The 22,321-nt window shown below is 43.7% G+C and overlaps 2 protein-coding genes across 5 annotated transcripts in view; both read left to right on the top strand.

Annotated features, from left to right (window-relative positions):
- The window catches only part of EVPL (envoplakin), a 345,937-nt gene that overhangs the window by 37,267 nt on the left and 286,349 nt on the right, over nucleotides 1-22,321 (top strand). The gene's annotated exons all lie outside the window — the stretch shown is intronic.
- Nucleotides 436-21,036, top strand: ACOX1 (acyl-CoA oxidase 1). Of its 4 annotated transcripts, XM_071764130.1 has the most exons (15): nucleotides 436-626; nucleotides 1,781-1,940; nucleotides 7,144-7,304; nucleotides 9,945-10,105; nucleotides 11,832-11,939; nucleotides 12,465-12,584; nucleotides 13,148-13,263; nucleotides 14,288-14,457; nucleotides 14,771-14,933; nucleotides 15,898-16,088; nucleotides 16,349-16,528; nucleotides 17,147-17,252; nucleotides 17,335-17,478; nucleotides 18,260-18,466; nucleotides 19,452-21,036. In XM_071764130.1, exons 3-15 carry the CDS (start codon nucleotides 7,240-7,242, stop codon nucleotides 19,500-19,502), a joined length of 1,782 nt encoding a protein of 593 aa, XP_071620231.1. In that variant the 5' UTR covers nucleotides 436-626; nucleotides 1,781-1,940; nucleotides 7,144-7,239; the 3' UTR covers nucleotides 19,503-21,036. The 4 variants fall into 4 exon arrangements, with proteins under 4 accessions (XP_071620231.1, XP_071620232.1, XP_071620230.1 ...); XM_071764129.1 differs by lacking the exon at nucleotides 7,144-7,304 and having other exon boundaries at nucleotides 438-626; XM_071764128.1 differs by lacking the exon at nucleotides 9,945-10,105 and having other exon boundaries at nucleotides 438-626.

Genomic DNA, 22,321 nt, shown 5'->3' with positions numbered 1-22,321 from the left:
TCCCCTCCACAACCCAGCAGCAGGCAGCCCCTCCAGCGCTCTCTCAGGGTATGGGTGGGCCCGGAAAGGTTAAATGGTATTTAATGCGCTTTTTGACACTGCGTGGGGCCGCTTCCTGCACGGGCAGCCCCAAACGCAGCACATTTACCGCACGCTCAGCCCCCGGTGCCGTTACCCGCAGCTTCAGCGCTGCCTCCCGCACTACTCCGGACGGGCGCTTAATGAAGGAGGCAGTTAATTAGTTATCAAACTCCCGGCTGCGGATCGAGGATTCTGCTCCACGCCCCGCCTCACAGCCGATACCGGACGAGCCGGGCCTCACCCACCCGCCCACAGCTCCGACCGCCACCACCGCCCCGCAGCTCCTTCCCGCCCCGCACCGTCACGGGGCCGGTCGCGGCGCTGTGACGTCAGGCGGCGGGGGCGTGACGTCAGGCGGCGGGGCGGGGTAAAGGCGGGAGCACCGGCGGAGAGGGGTCCGGTCCGGTCCGGTCGGGTGCGGGGCTGCGGGGCGATGATGAACGCGGACCTGAGGAGGGAGCGGGCAGCCGCCACCTTCCAGCCCGAGCTCCTCACGCACATCCTGGATGGCGGCGCTGAGCGCACCCGACGCCGCAAGGAGATCGGTGAGGGGAGGGAGCGGGCGGGCCGGGGGCCTCGCTGAGGGGGCCGGGGAGGGGGAGGTGAGGGGAAAGGGGGTTTAGGGGAGGGGAAACCGGGGGGGAGAGGCGGTGGGGAGAGGGAGGCCCGAGAGAGGGGCGGTGGGGAGAGGGAGAGCCCGGTGAGGGGTGTGGGGAGGCGCTGATGAGGGGGGGACGTCCCGGGAGAGGCGAGGAGGGAGGAAGTTGTGGGGCGAGGGAGATGAGGGAAGGGAGGAGGCGGTGGGGAAAGAGGCTGCAAAGGAGGAGGCGGTGGGGAGGAGCGTCTGGGGACAGGGGAGGCTCCGGGGAGGTGGGGGGGAGCTGTGAGAAGAGGGCTTGAAGGTGGAGGGGCCGCTTGAGAGGAGCGGGTTCTGTCCCATGGGCGAGAGGGGAGCAGTGTCCTGTCTCTGAGCCACCTCTTCCCCCTGCCCTGAGATAGAGCAATGTCCTTTTACTTCTCTTGCGCCCTTTACTTCTCTTTTTCCAGAGGGTGAGAGGTCGCATCCCCCGGGCATTTCTCTCCAGCCCTCTCCCCTCCTTTTCCCTTCCTAACACCTCTTGCCCAACAGCACAATTATCACCTGTTTCTCACCTGCCAGCACCATTATACGTGAGGTTAATGAAATACTTCTGCTCCCTTCTCAGCCTCGGCTGGGGTGGGACTGTCAGAAGCTGCTGTTGTGCAACTTGTGTGCCAAAGGGAACACAAAAAGTCACTGGCACTCAGGTTTCCAGTCGGTATGGTGGGAATAATAGCTGTGTCCTTCTGCATGGAGCCGACTGGGGATCAAAGTTCATGAGGCAGCCTGCCCTGTTAGGAATGATGGTGATTTGAGATTGTTATTGAGGGCCTGCAGGTCTTTCATCAGTGAATTAACCTCCTCCTAAATCCACAGCACTCTTAAATTATGGTTTATGTGTTGAGTGGGAGAGTGGTCTCTTGCTAGGGCCCCTCTCTCCAAGAGCTTTGACTTCTTTCTGATTCCATTAATCTTTAGTTTAATTTGCTCCTCTTTGTACCTTGAGGGAGGTACAGCAAGTGAAATGCTGAGTTGTTTCTCACCCTCTGTCTACTGAGGTTTGTGCAAACTGACGTTTTTTTTGTTTTTTTTTTTTTCCTTCTTCTGCTCTGTCTCCAGAGGCCTTGGTTATTAATGACCCTGACTTCCAGCACGAGGATTTGAACTTCCTGTCCCGTAGCCAACGCTATGAGCAAGCCATCAGGAAGAGTGCTCAGATGGTGATGAAATTAAGAGAATATGGAATTGCAGATCCTGAGGAGATCTACTGGTTTAAGAGGTACCTTGCTGCTTAGTTTGCTCCTTGTGTGTACTTCAGTCATCCCCAAGGATGTGAGAGTTGTGCTTTTTTCCCTATGTTTGCTGTCCAAAGGAAACTAAAAAACTGTATGAGACCCACTGAAGTCTTGGCTTTGGTGGGCTTCAGGTGAAACCCTGACTTCTGAATATTGTGTTTTCCTAGATTTTTTGACTAGAAATGCACCATTAATAATTATACCCTTTTTATTATAGAAGGTGCAGAAAGTAAAAAAAAAAAAATAAAAGGGACTTGTGGTCTGATTTATTTTTTTTTTCAAAAGGAATAAAAAACATATGTGGAGATATTTTGAATCTGAATAGGTCTGATGAGGTTGCATTTTCTGCTAGAAAGACTTCAAGCTGATTAATTCACTTTTCACTTAGACTTAATAAAGTGACCTTACAGGCATACTTAAAAATGTTCCAAGATAGCTTTTAAGTTCTTGGTTATAACTATAACTTATAACTGTTACCCTCCTCCAAGTTCCTGCTGCTTTAGTGGTTCCCTTTGACCTGGTGTTTTTTTATTTATGTGATAGTATTATCCTTGGATTAACTTAATGAAAATAAAACTGTCTTTGCATCATTCCTTCCAGCTAGCAGGGAACTTGGATTCTGACCTTGATATCTTTATCCCTTTTAATTCTATTAAACATATTCAGATATAATCAAACTGCTAAACAGAGAGGCTACAGAGCTCTAGAAATCTGGCTGTACTACTATGAGTATATCCTCTGGCACATTAAATGAACATTGTACATTAAATAATGCACTGATAGCATGACAAGCCCTCTCTGCCTGGATTTGTGGAAAAGCTGGCATTGGCCTCAGGGCCATGAATATTGGAACTAAGTTAGTTGAAATAATTTTGTCTGCTGTAGTTTCTTGTGGAAGGAATGTAAATGCTCTTTTGAAAATGGGCATCAGTGGGCAGTGATAACAAGAAGAAAGTTCAGTGGCTGTATTAGATTATTCAGGTAGTCCATGGCAAAAGTTAATAATTAATTTTTCCTGCACAAGGGTTATTGGACATGATAGAGAAGTTTCTTCAGGTTTTTTTGTGGAGAAAATTCAGAGATGTCTATAGTATACCAGCTGGTGAATTTCTAGGGGCTTTGCAATGTAAGTGATGTCTCCTGGTAGCATTGCTGCAGCATTTTATGAAAACAGGGCTTTACTGAAGTAGTCAAATGACAGGTTGTAGTTTTGCCTTTCTTAGAGTCAGCAATTTTTTACCTGAAATCAATGAAAGCTTCATAAAAAAAAAAAAACAGTAAATAACATATCCATATCCTATCTGATATGAATCACTAGGTGTGACTAATCACAATTCATCATCCCATGTCAACTGGAACAGTGGGCAAGGCTTACTTTTTTTTTTTCAGAGTCAGTTCTAATTTTGATATTGAGACTTTTTGTAATTACAATGACTGTAGACTGACTGCATTTGTGTGAAAGTTGAGCTGGAAAAACTGTGTTTGGGTTTATTCAGTTTTCCAAACTGGAAAAGTGAGTGGATTTGGTGTTATGACATTCCTGGAGTGAAGTCTAGGAAACGTTGCAGTTCTTGACTCAGGTGTCATGTTTTATTTATTGTGATTGACCCTCAGATTTTCACATATAGAAGTTTGAAGATATTTTGGCAATAATCCCTCATGCCTTGTGATTATCCCCAAACAGAAGACACATTTATTTATATAAGGAATTTCTGAGAATTTTGAGCTGGTTGTTTTCCTGTAGCTTTTCTATACTACCAGAACTTCACTAGGTGCCTCTGTGGCCTGAGTGACCAACCCTATAGCTTGATTTATTAATAAGTGAGGAGAAATTCTTCCTTCAGATACCCTGGAGATACACTTAAACACTTGATGCTGTGACATGTTGAACTGAATGGTCCTCCCTGTTTCCACAAGAGCTGATTGCACTCCAAAACATCTATTATATACATTTAGAAGTTATTTTAGTGGCTTCTCATCTTGTCAGTTCTTCCTGTGTCTTAACATGTCACAGTTGCTGCTGTGACTACAGCTTGTGGAAGCCAGCAGCCTTCAACATGTAAGATTTCTTTTACAGTCTGACACACAATGTACCCAGCATGATGCACAATGTCCATCAGCATGAAAAATGGGGAGTTATTCTGATGTGTAGTGGTACACAGAGAAGAGAGTAACCTGGTCAGCTTTAATTCACCTTCATGTTTAGATAACCTTCACTGAGCAAAGTGGGGTGAAATGAAGAAGTGAAAAAAGTGCTGGGAGAAACTGGGCACAGAAGAGGAGATCCAGGAGCTGCACAAGTCAACAGATGATTCCTGTGTTCATAAGCATTGTATGAATGTGCACTTTTCCTGTGGGCATTTGTCCTTCTCATTTTAACACTGAAATTAGGACTTGGAGTAGCTTTTAGCAAGTCTAACCACAAAAAATAGTAGGGGCCCTACTAGCCACTGCTAAAGTAACTTGGAGGGGATGAATCTGACTTGGATTTTTTGATGCAGCTCAAAAAGGAGCTTTTGCCATAGCATTTCTTAACTCTGAAGCCCAGTAAGCACAGGTCAGACATATGCCCTGCTGCTCCTCCACTGAGGAATCACTAAAAGCTATTAAACATATTCAGATATGCTTCTACTAAAAGTAGAAGTTTGCTTGTGTTACCTGTAAAGTAGATGACCATGTTCTGTGAGCCAGTTCTGCAGCTTGAGAATGTCTTTGCAAAATGTTCCTTTAGCTTTGGAGACCCTGGAAGCATAATTTGCTTCAGGGGTGCCCTGCTCTTTCATAAGTGAGCTGTCAAACTCTGTTGTACTGTGTGGGTGGTGCTGGAAATTTGGAAAGATCTGTATTGCCAAAGTTGTGTATTACTCCACATCCTTCTCCTGTCCGTGGGTTTGGAGCTGCAGCCCTCCTCCTGGCTCACAGGTGGTTGTAGCAAATCTGACTTCAGAGCCAGAAGGCAAATCTTTGGTCACTGATCAAATGGCTATTGCCAGCTGTAGCAAAGTACTTGGAAGAGTTACTCAATGCAGCCTGTGGAGAAGAAGCTGTGTGGGTAGTGGGAAATGCCCAATGGGAATGTAGAAAGTGGGAGGGGAGAAAGAAACTGAAGGATAGGAAACCTGTGGTGCCTCCCTTCACGTGTTGGGAGGAAAATGGGATTGTAGTTCAAGTTGTTAAAAGGCATGTTCAGAAAAATCCCAGTTGTTTAGTGGGGAGTATGAAGAGATGAAAGGTCTGCTGAAGTGAGCTGCCTTTCAGTGCTGCTTTGTTAATGCAAAGAGCTCTTAAAATGCTGCATGTTTAATCAGTGGAATAGTATGACCTCCTGACACAGGGATGTTAAAGTATCCACTTGCAAAATGTCATTCTTCTTGCTCCTATCAAAGAAGGTGCTAGTTAAGCATGAAATATGTGGCACTTGTGATTGAACTTACTGATAGGCAGTAAGGGTTGCTGATGTGACCTTTAAGAATTTTTTTTTCTTTTTTTTCTGGAGCACTGCCTTCAGAGAAGCAGTGTCTGACCTGATTTTTCTGACAGCAAACCATGTGCTGCACCTTTTTCACAAGTTATTTCAATGAGAATACACAAAGAACTGCTCGTGCTCTTCTCAAGATGCCTGGAAACAATGTATTTCAAAGTCAGCACTCACTTTCTCCCTGTAGGTTTGTCTTTTTTGGTCCCAAGCAGTAGAGAGATGCAGAGTAATTGTGCCAGAGGCAGTGAGGAAGTAAAGGGTGCTGCAATTGCTGTGTTGGTCCTGGACTAAAAGAATAACACACATAGGAAACCACAAGAATGCTGAAAAACACTCTGTCTCCCTGTCCTTGTAGCATTTTTGAGCTCATGGTTACCCTGATGACTCTGGCTGCTGTAGACAATTGAATGTTTTCTGGGAAGCAAACTGTCTGCCTCTATTCCAAGAACTCTAGGTGCTATACCAGCACACACACACCAGCTTGAAGCACAGCTCATACAGTAATCACCAGCATTAGATTACTTGATTACAATAGTTTTGGACCTGGAAAAAAAATAAAAAAATCTATGGTTCACTGTGTCTGGTCCATTTCAAATAAGCATCTTCAGTGTGCAGTTCAGTGATGCTGCTTTATCCTGCTTTCTCTCACTCTAAGGCTGAGTTTCACCATTTGTATAGGGATCTCTTTTTTTAATTATCAATTATTTACTCTCTGCTCCCAAGCATTCATCCCAGGCGTGGTGTAAAATGCCAACCATGAGTGCTGCTGTAATTTGACAAATTATCTGCATAGCATCCCCTGTGCAATGCAGATTGGCAGCAAACTGAAATGTGCTCCCTGGGCAGGTATTGATACCTGGAGGTGGAAGGACATACTCTCCTCATAGAGTATCTTGGGTGGGTCTGAGAGGTCTTGTATTTTATGTTCCTCCTTCATCTTAGGTTTTGGATGGAATAAGCATTCTTGTCCAGTAGATTGAAGATGAAACAGTGGCTCACCCTGTCAGATGTTGAGGGGAAGATGCTGTCATTTACTACTGAGCTTTTAACAGTGAAACTTTCTAGCACATCTGCATTACAGAGCTTGTTTTAATTAGTACTTTTCCTGCCATCCTGTCTGCAAAATTAGTGGAGCTTTCTCTCATGAAATACTTTCTAGTTTGATGAAGCACACTGATAATTGTCTGATTTTCCTTTAATTCCCTTCAGCACTGGCCTCTAACAGTAATTTTAATTGAAGGTGAGTTCCTGATCTCACAACTGATAGAAGCAGCAACAGGTAATAACAGGGCTTCTGAGAAGCATTTGGTCACCTAAGCAGCTTTTTCCTTTTCAATACACAGTGATTCTAGCTAACAATGGCCTAGTTCTAGTCTACCAGCAGCAGTGGGATTTATTTAACCCAAGCCTGAGCAATGGGGGAGAAAGTAATTCGTTTTTTCATGTCCTCTGTTTGTAAATCTTTGTACAATAGTGTCTTTTCCAGCAACAGCAGGATTCATGGAGCGAAGAAAACGCCTGAAAGAAACATTTGTTTCCCCATTAGCATTGCTCCTAATGCCTCCATGTTTGGGGGCTGCTTGTGGGACAAAAAAAAAAAAGTTTGAAATAGGTAAAGAGATTATCTTATGCTACAGTTGGAGAAAAGCCTTTCAGGATCACAGTAACAGTAAGACTGAGATCCAGATCCCTCTATTTCTCTCCTGTAGAACATGCTTGGGCAATTTTCCTGAACCTTTCGGTCTCCACTTCAGCATGTTTCAAAAAACCTTAGAGACCCAAACGACTGATACTCAGAAGAAGAAATGGCTGCCCCTGGTCCGTGGAGTCAAGATAATTGGCACCTACGCCCAAACCGAAATGGGACATGGTTAGTTCCTGCAGGGATTGATGGGTAACCTCTTTTCTGTAACTCCAGTTTGTGAATTGATGATGCTTCCTAGGTAAATCTAAAAGGAGAAAGGTAAAATAGTTTGGCTAAGCGTTGATGTTTACAGCCAGACAGCTGCTTCATTTCACATCCTAACCATCACAGGGTTAGTTTTTGGTCTTTTCCAGATTGCACCTCTTAGCTGATCACTGACTTTGTAGTTGTTTACCTTTGTTTTAAGATGAGAAGGTTGTTGTGAGCCCTACAAATCTGCATTTCACTTGAACTGGCTGGAATGTGTCAGTCAACAATACCGTGGGTTTTATTTTTGCCTGAATTTGGGGCACGTGCATCTCAGAGTTCACAGTGTAAGACTGGCCTACAAAAACTGGTCGAAGCATTCCTGGAGATGCAGATGTGAAATTGCACCTTTTTGTTTTTGAAAGTAAGGTTTGCTTTGCCCCAAGCACTTTTCTTCCAGATGCTACTCCATTGCAACTGTTCAGCTTCATGGAAAGATCTTGGTTTCAAAGAAGACAAACATCTTGTTTTCAGAAATAGTAGGAATAACTTTTACTTCTTCAAATGGAAGAACACTCGATGGATCAGCAAAGTCTCTTAGCCCAGAACCTGGAATTATGGCTGTAAAATACCAGTGAAAATGATTTAACAAACCAAAGACTCCAGTGTTTGTGCTGGCATCTAAATGTGGTAAGCAGGATATGTGCAAGTCTGGGCAGTTGCTGAAGTGATGCCACTTGCTTGGGTGTTCAGTTCCTTACTCGTGGTACCTGGAACATCTGTAGAAGATGCAGTGAGGGAACAACCTGCTCTGTGTGAGAGATGGAGGGAGCAAACCTACCTTGACACTGGGAGCTGAGACAATGGATGGCTGCAATCAATACCTGCTAACCTTGTTTGCTTCTCCACACCAGCTTCTTTAAATCAGACACACATCCACACCAAAGTGATTTTGGTTTCATTGTTATTTCCCCTTTGATCACTGCACTTTCTTGGTGATCTGGATTTCTTGTAGTTCTCAGGTTTTTTGGGTGGTAAAATGAGAATTTTGACACTTATTATCTTCCTTTATCTCAGCGAGTACCTACTTGATAGCCTGTGTTGGTTTGAACTCATTCCATAGTGAAAAAGTATCTCAAAAAAAAGAAAAAAGGAGAAAAATAACAAATAGCACAGGGTGGAAAATTAAATAAAGAGGAGAAATGAAAATACTGTGCTGTTTCTATGTGGCTTGTAGCTATTGTTAGTAAATAAGGATTTTCTTTGTCTTTAACTGTCAGCTGTGTACTTTTTGCCAGCACTGAACTCACTTAAAATCTGGAATTCCTGATAACCCATCAGCTCCCTGTTGATCTTGGTTACTGTTCAGTCAAAAAGCTCAGAAAGCATTGCTGCTGTGGTTATTGGGTTGCTGAGTTTATTTGTAGATGCCTGAGAATATCAAAGAACTGCAGCTCTTAGGGAGCTCTAAGGATAAAACTAGTTCATATTAATGTGTGTTTAGAGGTAACACAGGAATGCATTCTTCCCACTTTGATAAGAATCCCAGTGGAGTTTGAGCTAAGCTCAGATCAATGCTACTTCCATAATGCATTTCTTATTTAAATATCTGTAATTTTTTTTCTGCCAAAGATCAGTTACTTTATACATAAATGTGCCAGATGGACAGACTTTATACAGAAAGTACTGACCCTCAGTTTATATCCCCATTTTTTCAATACTCAAAGCTATCAATATTTAAAGATTTAATTCTTTATGTTGAAAAACTTTACTACCCAACAGTGGTGTTTGAGAGGTCTTGGAGGAAGAATAGTTCTAATGAAATGTGTTTAATTGGAGAGACTTTGTGTGGTGGTTTACAAGTTGAAACTGTTGGGGCTTTGTTGCCACACTGTTCATGTTCATAACTGTGACCTACACATACAGAGCACTGTCCTTTTCAGAGAGCTTTTAGAAATAACAAAAGGTGAAGGGAGTTGTGTTGGAATTGAATATATGCTGGTGGTCTCTGATCTTTAATTTTTTAAAAAGTGAAATAGACAGTACAGATAGCCAAGACTTCTTTTTAAAGAAATTTAATTAAAACCTAGCTCCTTCTGCTGGATAAACTGGAACTTTTACCAGGTTCTACCCTCGACCCATTAAAAAAAAAAAAAAAAAAAAAAAGAGTTGAGTTCATACCTCTGGGGGAAGGCTTGCTGCATCCAGCCAGATCATGTTTTCAACAAATGTTCTGACTCAGCCCATTTAACTTTGGTTTTTCTCTGGTTTCCAAACCATAGGGAAGCTCTGGTCTGTCTTTTGCTTTGGATTCATCCTTTTTTTTTGTCAATCATAGTGCATCAAACTTCCAGGAATGTTGCAACTGCATTTTATCTATTATTTGAAAGAAATGCATTGCAGCATGTTTATTTCAGAGTAAGTGTAATTTTATGCTGTTCAGGCCTGAGTAAAGGACAGTGCTCTGGCTTTCTAAACTGCACTTGCTGAATTCTGATTTACACATGAATCATTTTGTTTTCTTTTTGTCTCTTCCTGAATCTCCACCATGAATCCTCGTGCTTGCTTCCTTCCCATAACATTCCCTTCACACTTCCATCCCATAAAACTTCTTCACAGCTTTGTTCATCGTGGACGCCCTGAGCCTCTGGACCTTCACCTGGGCATGTTCCTCCCTACCCTTCTCACCCAGGCCACCCCAGAGCAGCAGGATCGCTTCTTCATGCCTGCCTGGAACTTGGAGATCATTGGCACTTATGCCCAGACTGAAATGGGCCATGGTACAGTAACATTTGCTAAATGCTAATTTGTAAGAATGTTTTGTGTGCAGGGGATTCCCCGTGCCTGGGAAAGTGGGGTGTGTTCACCCCAGAGCCTCCTCACCTGCAGCTGTGGCTATAGGGAGATTCTCTGAAATTCTTAATAGATCACTATGCCACGTGCTGCTTGCCCTTTTTCTTTCTCCTGTGGGAGAATGTGATGCCTGTATCTAAATACCTGCATGCTGAGTGCTCCTCTTGTGCCTTTCAGAGCAGTACACAATGTTGCATATAGCTGTGGTGATGTCAGTTTGATGAGACCTTTTCATTTCTACACTGAACCATTCTATCCAGTGTGATTTCTGCTTTGCTTTACTTAAAGCTCAGTGTGAAGGCAAAAGGACAGAGCTTTAAGGTACTGAAAGAGATGCCAAAACCAGTAAGAGCTGCTGGTCACCTTGGGACTGACCTGGAGAACATGTGGATGACTTGGTTCCAATGCTCATGTTTTGCAGGGAGCTTTATTCCCCCAGTTCTTTAATTCACTCCCTTGTGTTCTTTTTAATTGGGCCGTGAAATGTGTTTTTTAAATTTCTGTCTCAAGTAGACTTTGCTCTTTGTTGTTATTCCTTTGCTTTTTAAGCTTTGAAATGGATTTTGATAACTCCAGCAGTATTGTGATTGCAACACTTAATCCAGGTTTCAAAGGGAGGATACTATGCCTTGGGAAACTTTCATTTTGACATCTGAGAACTGCAGATGAGGATTATTTTCTAAAAGTGAACAGGATTCACCTTTGTGCTGAAGTGGAATGTAGAGACTGTATGAAGCATAAAGTAACTACAAGTCTGTGGAGAATCTCTTGCAAGTAGGGAGGTTTGAAGACCCTTTCCCAGCAAAGTAAGTCTGTGTTAAGCTGCCTGTGGAAGCCTGACATTACCTCCATGCACTGGAAATGTGGTTGCATCAAGGTGAACTTCTTCATGTTGAAGCTCTTGTGTAGTCACTGGCTCTTGCTTTGTCAGTCAAGTGTACTCACAGCTCATCTTGTTTAAGCAAGTAAGCCTGGTGATGTTTATGGATTGTTTTTTTTTTTTTTAACATAAACAAGAACAATGCCTTGCTGAGGCAGGCACCTGAGGAGTGAAGAGTTGGGGACAGAAGACAAAGACTGTTCCTGGAATTGTTCCCTTCATCTTTTTGCAGTCTCTTCATCTACCTGCATCAATGACTTGCTGTCTTAGAGCTATGGATGATCTCATTTGGGAGAAACTGTTCCATCAAGTGAGGAGAGTGTAGGCCTGGTGAGGGAATGAAGAGATGATGAACACTCCTTATTTCATCTTGTGGCTGAAAAGTACATGATTTTTGTTTTGCAATTGAATCAGACTGCAGGTTTAGCAAAATCCATGTGAACCTGGGTTTTATGGTCCCTTTAAACTGAGAAAGGGCCTTTGGTGGGCAATAGCAAGAAAGTGCCACGTTGAAGGTGCACAGAAAACTAGTCTTAGACCACTGGGAAAACCAGCCAGCATGTTTTCTGAGAATTGGCTTCAGGTCCCAGAATATGGTCTGAGTTTCAGTTGTTCTTCCTTAATTGGTTGATATTGAGCCCTTTATACAGCCTAAAAGCAAAGCTGAAATTTGTACATTACTACTGGAGTTCAATTTTCCACTGTCCACTTTTGTCCTTGTCTCTGTTTTGTGACTGACTTTCTGCCAAAACAATGTGTTTGCTCATTCTCAGGAACTCATCTTCGGGGTCTAGAAACTACAGCTACTTATGACCCTGCTACCCAGGAATTCATCCTCAACAGCCCCACTGTGACCTCCATTAAGTGGTGGCCAGGTGGACGTAAGTGCATCACTGTGTGTCTGAATCTGGAAGATGTGTGGAAAAACCTAGGGAGCTGATGTCAGGTGTATTATATTTGCAGAATGATGGTTGAAAGTTGATCCAGAGTTGGCAACTTGTGACTCTTGCACAAGAAGTAGCAGATTAATTAGAGCCTACTAAAAACTTGGATTATTTGTCTGCTCTGAATTGTTTCTCAGAAGCATTCATGCTGTGTGGATTTGGTGTAATTTTTGTTCAGTTGTATCAAAATCTTTGTACTACCTTCAGCTTCACTGGCAGGTTTGCCAGGGATTCAGTGTTGTAGAGTCAAGAGAGCCATGTTGTGCAGCTCCCATTGGCTTGAGCACCACAGTTTGTCTAGCTGCAGAATTCAGATGATAACCAGTGTTGTAAGTCTGATTTTTCTAACACACGATCTGGTTAAGGTGATCTCAGATCCTGTTTTAAGGAGAGAAACTGTGTAAATAAGTTATGTTGACAGCTGTTTGGTTTTTTTCCTTATGACTCCCACCCCTTTTGCAGTTGGAAAGACATCAAACCATGCCATTGTTCTGGCACAGCTCTACACCCAGGGCCAGTGCAAAGGGCTGCATGCCTTCATTGTTCCTATAAGACAGCTGGGCACCCATGAACCTCTGCCAGGTAAAAATTTGTTGAGGATTTAGCACTCACTGAGTATTTTATCTCTGTTATGCTCCAGCTGTATTCACCTGCATGTATCTTTTTAACATACAGGGTTTATTTCACTCTCTGCTTCTAGTCAGTGGATGATAGTCACAGGAGTTAAAGCTTTGAGAGTCTTTCATGTGAGTGAGAAACTAAATCATCTTTCCTGTCAGGCTTTGAAGAATAGTTTGGGATTTGATTCTGTCCCAGTGTTTCCCAGCTTTGCATTATGTGGGGCAGGATGTCCTACTTCTAGAAAGGGAAAGATGTTCCATTGTGCCATAACTAGAAGTGAGCTGGATAATTCTTAAAAACAGCTCTCCCAGTGACTGTGTGGTAGGACTGCATGTAAATTATGAAGATCCCCATGCATTTATGTTCAATTTCTATCAAAGAGATTCATGTCCTCATTAGCTGTTGCTTCTAACACTGCCAGGACTTGCTAGAAAACTAAATAGCCTGTTTATTGGAGAAGCCTTGAACCTCTGATGTGGTGTTTAGTTCCTGTTTGTTAATGTGAGTGGCTTTGTCTGTGGCAGGAATTACAGTGGGTGACATTGGGCCAAAATTTGGTTATGATGAAATGGATAATGGGTACCTGAAAATGGACAACTTCAGAATTCCTCGGGAAAACATGCTGATGAAATATGCTCAGGTAAAGCAGGGAATTTCATAGAATCATAGAATTGGCTGGGTTGGAAGGGACCTCAGAGATCATCAAGTCCAACCCTTGATCCACTCCCCCCGTGGTTCCCAGCCCATGGCACTGAGTGCCACATCCAGGCTCTTTTTAAATCTCCATCTCCAGGGATGGAGAATCCACCCCTTCCCTGGGCAGCCCATTCCAATGTCTGATCACCCTCTCCAGAAAGAAATTCTTTCTAATGTCCAACCTAAACCTCCCCTGGCACAACTTGAGACCTCTTGTGCCCTCTTGTCTTGCTGAGAGTTGCCTGGGAAAAGAGCCCAACCCCCCCCTGGCTCCAACCTCCTTTCAGGGAGTTGTAGAGAGTGATGAGGTCTCCCCTGAGCCTCCTCTTCTCCAGCCTCAACACCCCCAGCTCCCTCAGCCCTTCCTCACAGGAATTCTGTTGGATCCCTTCACCTCCTTTGGGCCTCCATCTCCTTCCTGAATTTCAGGGCCCAGAACTGGACACAGGACTCAAGCTGTGGCCTCCCCAGGGGCAGAATCCCTTCCCTGGGCCTGCTGGCCACACTCTTCCTCATCCAGGATTCCATTGGGATTCTTGGCCACCTGGGCACACTGCTGGCTCATGGTCACCTTACAGGTCCCTCTCTGCCACTCTGTGCCCCATGGAGCTCCCCATGGGGTTGTTGTGGCCAAAATTCAGGACCTGGCACTTGGAATGTTGAACCTCATCCCGTTGGGATCATCCCAACTCTCCAACCTCCTTTCAGGGAGTTGTAGAGAGTGATGAGGTCTCCCCTGAGCCTCCTCTTCTCCAGGCTGAACAGCCCCAGCTCCTTCAGCCTCTCCTCATAGGAGAACAGCACATGCTGTTAGAAATGGGTATTTCAGCTGCTCTTGTGGGGTTGAGTAGTGTATCAACAAGGTTGTATGTTGTTTGTAAATGCTACTTGAGGATTTTAGAGCCTGAGATGTGAACGTGTAAAAGAGAGACTTCAAAAAACGCTCTCGTTTCTAATTTTTCTTGTAGGTTGAACCAGATGGCACCTATGTGAAACCACTTAGTGACAAGCTGACCTATGGGACCATGGTGTTCATCAGATCTCTCATTGTTGGTGACTCTGCTCAGTCCCTGTCCCGAGCCTGTACCATTGCCATCCGCTACAGTGCAGTCAGACACCAGTCTGAGCTAAAGCCAGGGTAAGTGCAGTGAAATGAAAGAGCAGCCTCAGTGCTGAGGGAGAATTCCCAAACACAAAGGGAAAGAGGGACTGTAGCTCTTAGCTGTGGAGCTTGATAGTTTCCAAGCACTGTTTCATCAGAGTAATCTTCTCATTCCTAACTCCCAGAGTGCCTTTCCCCTGGCAGAGGGTTTTGCTGTGTGGTCTTAGACAGTTGGGATTTGTAGGGATGCAGCTGGTACTATGCAAGTGAAAGACTACTGAGGGTTGAGCTGGACTTCACAGCAGTTTCCTAGCTACTGGCAGACTTACTCATCTGTATTTTGCTCTAGGGAACCAGAACCCCAAATCTTGGATTATCAGACCCAACAATACAAACTCTTTCCTCTCCTGGCAACAGCATATGCTTTTCACTTTGTGGGGGCCTACATAAAGGACACCTATCGTCGTATCAGTGGAGACATCAATGAAGGGGATCTGAGTGAGCTGCCAGAGGTACTGTGTCCTCTGTTGGTTTTGTGTAAGTTTTCTTTACAGCATGGGAGAAAGGGTTTCAAGCCTTTTTTGGCTCTCACCCATGAGATGTCTTGTAATTTTTTTAGATTCAGAGATCACAAGCCAAGTATGTGCTGGTGACTTTTATTTCTTCATTTGCTCTATTCATTTAGCAGCTCTTTACAAAAAATAAGAAGTAATGCACAGTGAGAAAGCTACTCTGAATATATTTTTTTTAAAGCTGACTTTCCAGGAATGATGGCATGTTGCTTGGGAAGCAGAGTTAATACTGGTTTTAGGCTTGTGCTGTAGTATATCTACTTGATTGTTTATGATTGTTTTTCCAAGTCACTATGGCAGAACTGGTGTGTTGATTACAAGTACTATATGGAGGGGTTAGAGTTGTAGGATGTTAGTTTTCAGTTAGGAATTCTGTTTGGGAATCTAAGGTGACAATAGACAATTGAAAATAAAGAGGATGCAGTACTCAAAAAAGTCTGTACATGTGCAGAGTCTTGTATAAATAGTTCAGCTCAGGAAAGAGTTGTTACAAGAAAAATAAGACCTTGGGACATTGGAATCATAGAATCATTGAATCAGCTGGGTTGGAAGGGACCTCTGAGATCATCAAGTCCAACCCTTGATCTACTACTACTGTGGTTCCCAGCCCATGGCACTGAGTGCCACATCCAGGCTCTTTTGAAATATCTCCAGGGATGGAGAATCCACTCCTTCCCTGGGCAGCCCATTCCAATGTCTGATCACCCTCTCAGTAAAGAAATTCTTTCTAATGTCCAACCTAAACCTCCCCTGGCACAACTTGAGACCTCTTGTGCCTTCTTATCTTGAAGGATGATATTGGCTCTTCTTTTTTTTTCTGGGAGCCGCAGTACTTAGCGTGTATGTGTGCAGGCTAAGAATGGAAAATAAAAAAATCTCACCTGGCTTTGCTTTTGTCCCTTAGCTCCATGCCCTGACTGCAGGGCTGAAGGCCTTTGCTTCCTGGACTGCCAATGCTGGAATTGAGGAGTGCCGGATGGCGTGCGGGGGGCATGGCTACTCTCGCTGCAGTGGCATTCCAGACATCTATGTCACATTCACCCCCTCCTGCACCTACGAGGGAGAAAACACTGTCATGATGCTGCAGACAGCCAGGTGTGGTAGCTTCTGTCCAGAGGCATTCCTGCCTTGGCATCACCATTTTTGTTGCTGAAGTGAGGAGTAGAAGAGTGTCCTGTATCACCATGAAACTGGTCTTTTTTTTTTTTTTTTTTTTTTCTGTCCCTTGCCCAGTTTTCTGACAGAAATGTGCATGCCTACAGCTGTTCTTTGCTAGTCAGACCCCAGGTGAGGTGACATCTCTCCGTTCAGACAGCACACGAGTAAGAGTGGCTGTGTGTTGTCTCTCTTTTCAGATTCCTTGTCAAAAGCTACAACCAAGTTAGTTCTGGGCAGAGGGTTACTGGCATGGTGTCCTACCTGAACGACCTCTCCAGGCAGCGCATTCAGCCCCAGCACGTGGCTGCCAGGCCCGTGACCGTGCGGATCAATGATCCCCTCAGCTTGGTGGAGGCCTACAAAGCACGTGCTGCCCGGTGAGTTCCCCTTGGCCAGAATGAGCCAAGTACCAGTAAAACTCAGTGTCCTGGGAGATGGTAGTGAGGTGCTGCCCTCTTAGGGTTAGATTCTCAAGGTGCCAATTGCAAAGCTTTGCTCCGTGTGTTGGCTTTCAAGTGATGTGCTTCAGTAGGTTGCATCAGCAACCACTCTTGAGGTTACAAGAGGATACACACAGCCTACACATAGCCTGTTTACTCTGCTCTGTTCCATTTTGAAATGTCTTTTTGTTGTGTAAATACATTTGAGGATACAAATACCAACATTATTCAGACTGCTCAGGGATGTATCTGCAGAGGTACAATCCTGATGTTAAAGCCTATCGTGAAAGAAGTGTAAGAATAGAATGTACATTTGAGAAGGTATTTAGGCAGCACATATGTGATGTCAAATGCCTTCATACCCCTCTGTAGCAGTGTTTTGGTTCCAGCAGTGATGATAAGGGTTTTAGAGCCATGGCTGCTCACTCCAGGCAATGTATTCAGTCATGGCACACAACCTCTGAGTTTGTCTGATGTGTTAGACTACTGAAATTCATGTCAGTTCAGTGTAATGGTGTTACTGCACACCCTGTCTTTCTTCCTGTTATGAAATAGGCTTGTAGAAGCTGCAGCAGAGAATTTGCAAGCTGAACTGAACCACAGAAAGAGCAAGGAGGATGCCTGGAACAGAACTTCTGTTGATCTTGTGCGAGCCTCTGAGGTCAGTGATGTACTGGTGAAGTGTGCTGCAAGAGCTTCTCTTCTCTTCATCACCTGATTCACTTTCCACTTGTTTCTTGTAGGCACACTGTCATTATGTGGTAGTGAAGCTTTTTGCAGCAAAGCTGCCTGAGGTCAGTAATGCAGCTGTCCGTGCTGTCCTGACTGAGCTGTGTCTCTTGTATGCACTCTATGGGATCAGCAAGAACACAGGAGATTTCTTACAGGTTGGTCTTTTTCTAACACTCCCAATTTCTACAGCCAGAGTCCTTGTTTGCAAAGATGCTTTAAATGCTCAGCTGCAGGAATTTTTTGGCATAAGGTATTGACCTGTTGACTTCTCAAAGGCCATTAGCATTGCAGGTATGATGGAAGACCCCTGTCAGGCTTCCTGGGTGATCCATGAGAAGCAGAGTTGGCTGATAAATGGTAACATGTCATCAGTCCAGGTCAGCTTAAGTGTTTTCCAGTTGGTGACCAGGTGTATGTTAAAAAACAAGGAGCAAGTTAGGTGTGCTGTAAGAGCTGCATGCATTTGTAAATGAGTGCAAGACAGGGGGATGTTCATCTCCAGATCTTAAACCAGCTTTCAGTGAGTGGATTCAAGTTGTTTTTTTAATTCATTCTTTCAGTTTGAGAATGTATTTGTGCAGCAGCATTTTATCTTCAGGCAGACATGGCGTGTTTTATCTTCTCAGTTTCCTCTTTGCTGCTTTCCCTGGAGCCCAGAAGAATTTCACATGCTTGTGTGCACATTTTTCAAGAAAACTTCCTACCAGTGTTAAAATACAGGCACTCAAGGATGAAACAGCCAGGCAGCACAGTGGGCTGGGCATCTCCTGGCAGATTGCTGGTGTGATTGATTAGCACTTAGGAAAAGAAGACAAGTGCTCTATGAACTGCTGGATATTTGTGTGGGGGAAGGCTGACCAATGTTAGGCACAGGGGAGGGAAGGTTCTTGCAGCTTCCATGCCCTTCTGATGATCTCTGGTGTTTTTATTTCCAAGGCGGGCATTCTGAGCGATGCCCAAATTACTCAGGTGAACCAGCGTGTGAAGGAGCTCCTGGCTATAATCCGTCCCAATGCAGTAGCCCTGGTTGACTCCTTTGACTTCCATGATGTACATTTGGGCTCTGTGCTTGGCCGGTACGATGGCAATGTCTATGAGAACATGTTTGAGTGGGCAAAGAAATCCCCACTGAACAAAACACAGGTAAAGAAACCTCCTTTCTTCTTCCTCGGTCACACCTGCACAGGGAAATAACTCAGTTTGTTAATTTTGATCAGTGATTTCAGCAGGTAATTGATGGAGGGGGGGAGAAGAGTCACTCGTGGTAATGCACCAACACTAGCAACCTGCTTCTGCTCCTCTGTATCCTGAAGATACTTTCTTTATTCATTTCCCAAAGGTCCCTCAGATGCATCCTTGTGGAATGCTTCTGAGTTTCTCACTTTAGGGAGAAAATCATGCACTGCCTGGAGAAGCAATTGATAATCCCATTGAATGTAAAAGAAAATATTATTTGTTGCTAATTCTGCTTAGTGACAGTAACTGTGAAAGCCTTACCTGTTTTCTGTCAAATCTTTCAGTGCCTTCAGGCAGTAGTAGTAACTGGAGAAGAAAATAAATAGCTCTCACGTAGCACTTAAGTGCCAGGTCTTGCATAGCTGCACTAAGGCTGTAGCTACAGCTGAGCTAATAAAAGAAACTGAGCTGAGGAGTCAGTGTCCCTCTTCTAAGAGCCTAAAGAGAACTCTAAATCCTGTCCCAGTGGCCTTTACTGGCCTTATTTGGTTTGGACAGACTTATCTCCTACAATGTGATGGTTGTGATTGTAGTTAAATTGCACCAGAACTAGCTCAATTTTTTGTGCTTCTGAAGTCAGTGAGGCTTAGGAACTTCCTTACAGTCCCCTTAGGAGACCTCTTCCAGTTTGCTTTGAATGCAAATGCCAAAGAATTGTCTTTATAGGTATGAGAAGTCTTTCATTAATTTTATTTTTTTTTCCTTTCACAAGAATGGGGAAGCTATTTTTTTCATGTTCTCAACCACATGTCATACAGGACTTGCTGAGTGTTCCAAAATCTCTCAAGTGCCTCTGATTTCATTTTCCTCTGTATAAAAACACTCTGTAGCTAAAAACTGTTTTAAAGCTCAAGCCTAACCTTGTTGTAACCACTGTCTTGTCCTCTTACAGGTTCATGAATCTTTCCACAAACACCTGAAGCCGATGCAAGCCAAGCTGTGAAACTTTTTTTTTTTATTTTTAAGTGCACATTTTTCCTGACCTGAGACCTGGGTGTTCACATCCTTCCCTCAGGCACCTAAATGAATTTTTTTCAAATCCTGGTAGCTGTAGGACAGTGAATAATTGTAGCCTTTCTTTCCACTTTTCTAAATCGAGGAGGTGTTTGAGGAGAGCACATAGGAATTGATGCCTGTTTTTAAAGTGCAATTATAATGGTAAAATTAACCTTTTAAAAATCTGGGAAAGCTTTATGGATTGATACAAGCACTGCTTTTGTGAAGCTGCTTACTAGAGAGAAATTACTGTTAACTGGAAAGGTAGCAGGATTTTACTACTAAGAAGTTAACAGCCCTCAGGCAAAAGCTTGTAACGAGCAGTTATGTCCTCCCACCAAAAAGCATCAATATCTTGATTTTCTTTATTTTTAAGATTAGCACCACCTTGTGTGGCAAATATTTGTGCTATTCAAAGCCTCCTGCTTATTTTTGTGCACCTGAATCTGCACGTGGCCCTGCTTTCCTGATGGAGCTGGGAACACCCATCCTTCTCTGGAGCTCTGCTTTGTTCATCTTTCTAGAAGACATCTGCATGTGTTCCAGTACTTCTTTCTTTTCACTGCCCTGCAGAAACTCCTTTTGCCTGTGTGCCACCTCCAACACTGGCACCTGACTCTCTGTTAATAGTAAGTCAAAAGAGAATATAGTGATGCTGCTCTGAGGAAAATAATCAAGTAGTAATAACCAGCGAGGTGCTGATAATAGGTGCTCTGCTCTTCTTTTAACTTAGTATTTCTGTAGCACTATCTTGAAGCACTTTACAACTGTTAATTATGGTGATTTGATGTGAAAAACCACATGAAGTAGTACAAAGTGCAAATTTGACCTGGAATAATGAAGCCAGGATTTGAGGGTAGAAATCAGTTGACCAAGGTCCTTTGGTCTTCAGAATGTTCTGGCATGATATTCTGGTTTTTAAAGGCATTCTTCAAGAAAATGACAATCCCAACTGAAGTGTCCATATTGTTTGGGATTTGTTTTGTGGTTTGTTTTTTTTTTTTTTTTCCCATCAATGCATTTCCAAGGAGCTTTCTCTGATTTGCTTGATTTTGTTTTTATGTATTGACTTGGGACTTGCACAGTGCTGTCTGGATTTAACAGATGGAAGATTTAGCTTTTAACAGAACCTCCTGATGCCCAGTGAAATCAACTACAACTAATCAAAATCATTGCTGGTTTTCAACACAAATAACTCTGCCCAGTAACAATAACACCTCCCTTTGCAAGAGATAAGAGCAGCTTTGAGCTAAAAATGGTAAAAAACTTCAGCATAAACCCAAATCCCTCAGTCCTGAGGCAACCTCTGAGAAGCTGGTTCTCTGACAGCTCTGGTATCTGTTGAAGTCTCTTAATTTTGGATCAGGTTTAATGGAGGAGTTTTTCCTGGCACTAACAATGATCAGACACAATGTTTGGCTCTGCATGCAGTCGCTGAACAGAAAGAAATGTTTAATTTTAAATAAAATAATGAAACTTGCCTTTTGGCTGCTGAGTCTTTCAAGTTGAATGGAACCACTGCTGTTCAGGATACCAAAGGGGAGGGAAAGGGCTTTGCCTGCTCTTTATTCAGTAGAGCAGGCTGCTGATCTGAGGAGAGATGATGGAGGAGCAGGTTAAAAACCTGTTGATGACAACAGTACTAATTAACTGTATGTACAGATTTAATAAATTACAAAAATGTGTTTCCAGACAAAATGTCTTCATTCATTACCTTCAGTGGATCTCATTTAAAGTGATGGGTGAAGTAGAATGGATTATTCAGAGGACCTTAAAGTAGATGAATTTCATTTGTCTTACTTCTAGCCTGACTTTTCTGGCTTTGCTCTGTAGCATTCCAGGCCACCCCTTGCTGCTGCTGCCCACAACCACAGGGAAAATAAAACTGCCAGCAAAGCTGCCTGTGCCACACTTGTTACTGCTCAGAGGTAGCAGAAGATGATCACTGCCAACAGCAGATTTATTAATAGTTTGGCAACAGAAGCTTTAATTCATAGAAGCTGTTTCTTTGAAATGGTTTCCCCCTGGGTTTTGGTTTGTTTTTTTTTTATATATAGTGCTGTAACAGCAAATGCTGTGCTTGTTCTTGGTGAGGGCATCGTGTGCCCTTTTTCATCTTGCTGCTTTTGGTGGTGATACCACAACCTGGTAGGTCTTGCTGTGTCTCACAGGCAGCAAACAGTGTTCAAAGTCTGTCAGATGACTCTGGATCCTCTGGAAGAAAATTGTTGTGCCATTTCCACAAGTGTGGAACATCTTGTGCTCAGTGTAAGTGATTTCAGTGCCAGGTAATGATACCTGGGACACCGTTCTTGGAGGGCACTGGAAACAGCAGCCTCTGACTGTGGTTTGCAGACTGATTGAAAAGATGGACTGAAAAGCTGCCACCTCCTGGTGAAGTCTGGAAGCAGCCCGTGTTCCCAGCAGGAGCTTGCAGCACTCGATGAAAGCCACTGGTGGATGGGACCACAGGTGAAGAAATCTCCGAGGCTGATGTTTCCCCATGGATTTTCTGGAAGTAACTTGAGTAGAAGCAAACAGGACAGGAGCCGGGCTGGCTTTGTCCTGTACTCAGCTTTGATAGGTATGCACTGCTTTTTTTTTTTCTTTTAACTCAAATAAAAAGCCAGCTCATGTCACCAAGGGTAGCTCACTCTCCCACTCTTACTCAATATGGCTCCAAAACTCCACATGAACAGAAAATGCAAAGAGTGACCACTGAAAACTTGCTGGCCACATCCCTCACATTGAACTCTACTCAAAACT

This window comes from Heliangelus exortis, chromosome 20 (genome assembly GCF_036169615.1).
Source record: "Heliangelus exortis chromosome 20, bHelExo1.hap1, whole genome shotgun sequence".
NCBI classification, from domain to species: Eukaryota; Metazoa; Chordata; class Aves; order Apodiformes; family Trochilidae; genus Heliangelus; species Heliangelus exortis.
The sequence above is the reverse complement of the archived record's forward strand: the minus strand, read 5'-3'. Positions and strand labels throughout refer to the sequence as shown.

Excerpts from the sequence above, each read along its gene's own strand:
- ACOX1 (XM_071764129.1), top strand. The coding sequence starts at position 515 with ATGATGAACGCGGACCTGAGGAGGGAGCGGGCAGCCGCCACCTTCCAG. Across the intron at positions 1,941-9,944 it reads GAGATCTACTGGTTTAAGAG|CTTTGTTCATCGTGGACGCC; the intron begins GTACCTTGCTGC and ends ACTTCTTCACAG. Across the intron at positions 16,089-16,348 it reads ATGATGCTGCAGACAGCCAG|ATTCCTTGTCAAAAGCTACA; the intron begins GTGTGGTAGCTT and ends CTCTCTTTTCAG.